General features: G+C 53.2%; 1 protein-coding gene across 1 annotated transcript in view; it reads left to right on the top strand.

The window, feature by feature from the left end:
• LOC123521126 (pikachurin-like) overlaps positions 1-7,493 on the top strand; it is a 24,022-nt gene that overhangs the window by 13,089 nt on the left and 3,440 nt on the right. The window contains exons 4-5 of the mRNA XM_045285371.1: positions 3,998-4,081; positions 7,248-7,351. Coding sequence (XP_045141306.1) covers positions 3,998-4,081; positions 7,248-7,351 — 188 coding nt within the window. The remainder of the gene's footprint in view (positions 1-3,997; positions 4,082-7,247; positions 7,352-7,493) is intronic.

Here is a 7,493-nt window from a genome sequence, read left to right as displayed (position 1 = left end):
GAAAAAGATCGGCCACTCAGCTTAGGCCAAAGTGGACGCCTGCCCTGTTCCCCAGTCTGGTCTGCAGCCCGTGGATACTTTTACTTGAACTTGATCTCCTTCATCTGACCGGTGACTCCCCCACATCCACTCACCCAGACAAACATGGAGAAGGTGGGGGTGGGGGCCAGGGGCTTGAAAATGCCGGCACACAGCCAGGTCTCCTGGAGAGTTCGTGAAAAGGTGGCTTCCAGGGCCTGCCTGTCCCCAGAGAGAGGTCTGGAGGGAGACACCAATCTGATGGAGCTGATCATCCTGAGGGTTCCTGGGGCAGGGGTTTCAGACCTTTGAGAAGTGCTTCCATCCGAAGAGAGAAAAAGCGTGCATTCTGCAGCCAACCTGGCCTGCTCCCTGGCGCAGGGATGTGTCCAAAGTTCTGTCACCTCCTGAGGCTCCTTTGCCTCGCTGGTAGGAGGAAAGGTCGCTTGGGCGGAGCCACTGAGCTAACAGACTGGAGTCACAAAGGGTGCCTGCTAGGGTCCCAGTCGGGACAGACACTGGCTGTCTTCCAAACAAAACACGTGGAAGCGGGTCTTTGCACTCAGCGGTTGGCTGCAGACAAGCTCTCTCTGTGTGACCGACGACTGGTCCTCGGCTCCTGCTGTTAGGAACTGTCCTCCAGGCAGCACCAGCTCCGCTTGTCTGAACCAGCAACTCTCCATGCCCCCTTGAGAGTGTGTTCATGCCACAGAGAAGAAGAGCTTCGACATTGGTGAAGTGCCCGGTGCGACAGTTGGAGGGGGACTTTCCTCTGATGACCTAGAAGAGGCATCAAATGAAGGTGACGAAGTGCTTTGGGCCTTTCCTGGGTGGCCCAGCCTGGTGCTTAGACTCCGGGGTCTTGCAGGTCAGGATAACCAGGCTCACAAGACATTGCTATGCAAGCCAGGCGTGCCTCCCTTCATTCCGTTCTTTTACTTCCTTTGTTCTTTTATTGAGGTCTACCTTGCATCAGGAGTCTCTGAGCAACGCAAACATTTATTTGAAAGGTCACTGCTGTTTGAAAGTTTGGCAGTGCATCGGAGTGCCTCGGAAGGAAGGCCTGGTCACCTGCTCTGAAAACAACCAGCCCTGGAAAGCCCCTGAAGCACAGGCCTGCACTGACATGTGAGGGGCCTCCCTGAGGTGACATCACTGGCGTTTGGGACTTCCATCAGATGCAACCCGGGCCAGGGGGACTCTCTTGGGCAACTGCAGGAGTGCGTGCATGGAGAAAGTGCTCACAGGAACCTCTGCCCGAGCACAATGACAATGGTTGCCATTCACTGGCTTACTCCCTGCGGCTCAAACTCCTGCAGCCTCCCTGATGCCACTCTCTCCGTTCCCCTTGACTCTGATTTCATAGTGACAGCCACCTGCTTCACTCACACACATGGCTGGACAGGTTTAATTCTGCCACCCACATCCACCTGCCTGCTTCTTCCTTGAACACATTGTCAACCTGTATGCCATCTGCGCTGCTATTTTCAGGTGCCTCCAGGTCGGTTCCAACCCATAACAACCCTATCTATCTATGCGAGACAGGAGAAAACACTGCCCCATCCTCACAGCGGTTCCTGAGCCTGAGCCCATCCGTGCAGCCACTGTGTCAACTCGTCTCATTGAAGGACTTCCTCTTTTTGCCGCCCTTCCATTTGACCAAGCATGACGTCCTTCCCCAGAGACTAGGGGCCCCCTGTACTGTGGACCCTGCCTGGTGGGAGTGATTTCCAATCGGCTGCTCTCCTCAAGATTGCCAGTTCAAACCCACTCGGCACCTCTGAGGAAGAAAGAGCTGCTTGTCTGCTTTCCTAAAGATTCCCGTCAAGTAAAGCCTACGGAGAAGATGGCCCCTGTCCCTCACAGCTCGACGCCATGAGTCGGAATGGAGTCCATGCCGGTGGGTTTGGTTTGGGGTGCCACGTCCTGTCCGTGTGCTCCCTGAGTGAGCGTCCCTGGCCCTTCTCCAGGGAAGGTATTCCTAACCCCGTTTTACAGATGAGAAGACTCCGGCTTGGACAGAAGAAGCCAAGTTTGCAAGGTCACGGAGCTAGTACACTGGCCTGGGAGTCAAGGCGGCAGGAGGTCGGGGTGGGGGAGAGGGTGAATCCGAGAGTCCCTATTCCTTCTCCACCCCGCACCCCTGCACTGCCTTTCAGGGCCTTGGATTCGTAATGCAGGGCCAGGTTCTGCCAGCAACACCCCCAGCCTGCAGCCCTGCCTCCTCCTCCTTCACTTCTTCAACAAGCACGTGGCCACCAGAGAATGCAGTCTGAAAACCCCACCTCCAGGCTGCTGCGTACAAGGAGGCAATTGATGTGGGAACATGCACTAGGAAACTGTGCATTTCTCAGGGTCAGAGTAGCAGCTCTGTCCCATGGTTTGTCAAGTCACCCACATTCTATTCTTGGCTCACATGTTCACGAGCGGTATGGCTTCTTTTCTGAGCCTCAATTATTCAAGAAGCAACCCGTGGTGATTTCCCTGGGGAACCCAGGGCTTTCTTTGCTGGCCCTTGGCTCAAAGTGAATGGATGCAGATGGCTCGGCAGCCAGCCCCGTTGCTTGGGCAATGAGCCCTGGCTGCGTAGTGCTTAGGGCTTGGGCTGCTGCCCTCAAGGTTTGAGATCAGCACCTGCTCCTTGGGAGAAGGACGAGGCTTTCTACTCCCATGAGGAGTTATCGTCTCGGACACCCACAGGGGCAGTTCCACCCTGTCCTGTAGGGTCTCTGTGCGTCAGAATTGACCTGATAGCAGTGATTCTGCTTTCAGCTTGAGAGGTCAAGGAGCGGCACCCCCTCTTACAAGAAGAGGGGAGTTGCCCCCAGGTAAACCAACACATTTTCCTTCCAGAGCAGCATGCTACCGACTGTAATTATCAAAAGAGGTTTAGGCGGCTGGCTCAGTGCCCGGCCCAGAGCACTCACTCAATAAATATTTTCTTGAATTGAATTAAATTCGAATAATCAAATGAACACTGGCTTAGAAGGATGTTTCTCTCTGGGAACCAACATATCCGTGTCCTCTGAGAGCGTCTGGCACCTGAAAAAGAAAGAAGAAAGCACCTGGTGTTGTCAGGTGCCGTCCAGCCGCTCCGGACTCACCGTGACCCCAGGTGAAAACGATTGTTTCCAGGTTGCAGCCCATTGGTGCAGCCACTGTGTCCATCCACCTTGTCCAAGGTCGTCCACGTGTTTGCTGGGCTGCTGCTTCACCAAGCAGGATGTCCTTCTCCAGAGACTGGTCTCTCCTGACAACATGCTTCTTGCCGCTAAGGAGCATTTTGGCTGTACTTCTTCCAAGACAGACCTGTTTGTTCGTTTGGAAGTCCGTGGGCTTTTGATATTCTTCGCCAGCATCATTTGGGTAGATCTCAAAATCAAACCAAAGAAACAAAAGACCCATACTCGCTGCCACTGAGTTGATTCCGATTCATAGGAACTATAGGGCGGGGGTAAAACTGCCCCTGCTGGTTTCTGACACTGAACTTGCATTTCTCCCATGGAGCACCTGGTGGGTTGTGATTGGCAACCTAACACATAACTACTATGGCACAAGGGCTCCTGAATAGGCCTCAGATCAAAGTAAACTGCGGAGGAGACAATAGACCACGTTCAAGGTCTCCGTCTCCTGCTTATTAGTGTGGGTCTTTTAGGCAAGTTCCCATCTCTTTGGGGCTCATCCTCCATGGTGATGGGGTGTAAAAGGCATCTAGACACCTCATTCCACGGGGTCAAGCCCTCCCTGTTGTTCCCTAGCCTCTTGTACTGCGGTTTCACCACATGGGACATAAAAAAATCATGCTGGGCCAGCCTGGGCATCGCCCATGTTTCACAACCTAGTGTTGTTTTGTCTGAAGAAACGGCATCCACCCAAAGTTGCAAAGCACATGTGCTATGAGAGTCCTTTGTGGATGGTGCCAGCCTGCCCCTCACTGTTTTCTTTTCTTTCCTATCTTGTGCTCCGCTGGTGTCTGTAGCTATAACCTGGGGAGTGGAGTGGCATCCATCACGGTGAATGGCTCCTTCAATGATGGCAGGTGGCACCGAGTCAAAGCTGTGAGGTGAGTGGTCTTGAAGCAAAGGTGGGCCGGCAGACAAACTCCCCCGCCTCCCCCCACCCCCATCTTCCCACTTCCCAGCCCCAGCCTGGCCTCCCAGCACCCTGTCCCAGGCCATGCAGGGCCTTTTCCTAAACACATGTGCCCCACCCAAGGACATTGACTGGCCCGAGAGAGTGGACCCTAGGTCTTCACGGATGGCTACCCCAGAGAAGGGTCTGCTATCTAGGTGAGATGCAATTTCAGAGCATGTGGACATTAGGAACTGTTCACGTCTCAGTGTATAAGCAATTGCCCCCTCCCTTTGGTGCTGCCATTGCGTTACCTGGGCTCTCTCTGTCTCTGTGACGTCTCTCGCTCTCATCCACTCACTGCCATTGAGTCTGTTCTGACTCATAGCAGCCCTGTAACATGAAGAAGTACTGTCCCTGCGAGCTCCAAGGCTATACATCTGTGAGGCAGCAGAAAGCCTCCTCTTCCCCCCACAGAGCAGCTGGTGGTTTGGAACTGCTGACTTTGGGGTTAGCAGACCAACGCGTAACCCGCGATACCATAAATCTGAACTTTAGGAACCGTATTTGCTCTGTCCACATGACCTAGCCCTCACCCCCAGGGGTAATGGCTACCCTGATTGTGGCGCTAATCACTCCGTTAGTCTTCTTTCTAGCTTTACCTCTATGTCCATATTTCTAAACCATATGTATTCAGAGAAACGGAGTAGCAATTCCAAAGTTCAGGAAATGTCAGTACATCCGACAGAGCCCTGGGAGCACATCAGAATCCCTGAGAATTTTCCATGGCCTTCCCACAGTAGAAAGTGCCCTGGCACAGCGGGTAAAGTGGGGGGCTGCTGACCGCAGAGTCAGTGGTTCAAACCTACCCACGGTTCCTCCAGAGAATGCCAAGGCTGTCCACTCTGGGAAAGGGTTAGGACACGCTCGTGAGAAGTTCTGTTCTGTCCTAAACGGCTAATGTGAGTCCAAACTGACTGAAGACAGCAATGTTGTTATAGTTTGTGCTGGGTTGTTTCTGAGTAGGATTCCCTGGTGGCACAAACACGCACATAGCTACTCACCAAACCAAATGGGTGGCCGGCCGTTCAGATCCACCCAGAGATGCCTCAGGAGAAAAGCCTGGCAGTCTCCCTCCCCCAAACCCTCTGACACAGAGGGTGCAGTTCCACTCTGAAACTCGAGGGGTCGCTATGAGTTGGAATCAGCGCAGAAGCAGCTGGTTGGGGTTTGGCTTCAGGAGAACTTGGTGGGTGAGGTCCTGAGTGAGTCCCTGCAGACACGTGGCTCACCCTGCTCAGAGCATCTGGCCACTGCCCACTCAGCTCCCATGTCCACTCCCTCCCACTCAGGCGCATCTCTCCCCAGATGCTGTCCTTGCCCTAGGTCTCCTACCCTCCCATCTGCCTTCTGAATTCCATTTCCCAGACAGCAGGGAGGCTGATTTTCTTAAAAAGAAAATGATACGCCCCTCAAGCCTCCTTAAAAGCAAGCCACAGTTCTGTGTGGCTCAACTAGCAGGGAATGGCTTCCTTGAGCATGTACTCCTTTAAGATCTCCCTAGGTGAGCTCAAATTGACAGCAAGCAGCAGCAGCAAGGGTTAGACAGGAAGCTGGGGGGCAGGGGTGGGCAGTGAGTTTATGGTAATGAGGGAGGAACCAGTGGGAAAAGGGTGAGGGCACAGGTCTGGAAACTCAAAGAAACTCAAAACTCCGCTGCTGAGCTGGACATAGATTCTTGTTGGATGGTGTAAATTCTGAATTAACAGCAGGCATATAATATGTTCCATAATTTAGAAATTAAAAGTACAGCCCATCATGCCATCCAACTTCTATTCTTCCTCTTGGCTTTCCCTTAAAACTCTTTATCTCCTTCAGGATAAATTCTAAACCTCCCCAGGAGGTCGCCTTCCTTCACAGTCTGCTTCTGGCTTGATTTCCACCAGACCAGATCCACCGCCAATGCATACACCAGCCCAAACTCACTGCTACGGAGTCCATTCTGACTCCCAGCGACCCTGTGGGGCAGGTTAGCACTGCTCTGTAAGGCTCCGAGAATGTCACTCTTTACGGGAGCAGGAAGCCCCATCCTTCTCCTACGGAGGGGCTGGTGGGCTGGAACCAGCAACCTCGCAGTGGTTAGCAGTCCGGGGCTTACCCAGCAGTGCCCCAGGGCTCCTTGGTTTGAGCTTCCTCTTGCACGCACGCACGCACGCACGCACGCACGCAGACACCACCCCCATCATGTGCCATGTTCACTCTCTTCATCTCTTCTCCCTTTGCTCATTCTCTCACTGCTTCTAGCATTAGCCTAACCCCTCCCCTCGATTTCCCTCACCTTCAAAACTCATCTCAGCGAAGCTGCTCTGAAAACCTGGCCCTCACCCTCTCCAGTGACACTAGCCTGTCAGGTGCTCCCCCCCCCTCCCCCTGCTTATTATTCCACTGCTGAAAGAAGCAGCCCCGCTGGCTGTGCTTCTGCCGGAGAGGGAGAACCCACTGTGAACAGTCATTGACCTCGTGGGTTGGAGCCCTGCTGGTCTAATGGTTACTCTCTGGGCTGCTAATCACACAGTCAGCAGTTCAAAACCACTAACCTCTCTCCAAGGGAGACACATGAGGCTTTCTACTCTCATCAAGAGTTATGGTCTCAGAAACCCACAGGGCCGGTTCTATCCTGTCCTACATGGTCTCTATGCATCAGAACTGGCTTGATATTAGTGCATGTTTGAGTCGTCCTCAGTAAACCAGAAGCTCACTGAGGCCCAGGATATATATATTTTAACCTTTGTAGCCTTAAGCATGCACATGTGCACGCACTGCACTCGCGCGCACGCGCACGAACAACAAAATACCAAACCCACTGCTACTGAGTCCATTCCAATGCACAGCCAGTCTATAGGACAAAGTGACCTGCCACTTGGGGTTTCCCAAGACTTTGCATCTTTCTGGGAGCAGAGAGCCTCATGGTATCCGCACGGGGTAGCAGATGGCACCTTGTGGTGAGCAGCCCAATGCGTAGCCCGCTACCTGCCCCCCACCCCCACCCCAGGGCTCTTGCACCTTTAGGGCTGTACTTGTTTGTGTACACAAGAACGCCAGTCATTTTTAGTGAAATGCCTGACGGGTTGGGGCAGACGAGATGTTGCTGTTTACAGGGATGGCCCGTCGGGAAAGATCACTGTGGACGATTACGGCGCCAGAACCGGCAAGTCGCCAGGCATGATGAGGCAACTGAACATCAATGGAGCTCTGTATGTGGGTGAGTGTATTAGTCTGGGTACTTTGGAGAAACAAATCCACAGCAACTCATGTGTAAGAGAGTTTTATGTAAAGAAAATGTGCATCACGAAAACATCCCAACCCAATGCTGCCCAAGCCCACAAGTCCAACATTAACCCATT

This window comes from Echinops telfairi, unplaced genomic scaffold (assembly GCF_000313985.2).
Source record: "Echinops telfairi isolate 266 unplaced genomic scaffold, ASM31398v2 ScPeMD7_7469;HRSCAF=8507_1, whole genome shotgun sequence".
NCBI classification, from domain to species: Eukaryota; Metazoa; Chordata; class Mammalia; order Afrosoricida; family Tenrecidae; genus Echinops; species Echinops telfairi.
Note: the sequence above shows the minus strand (reverse complement) of the source record. Positions and strands in the feature narration are given on the sequence as shown.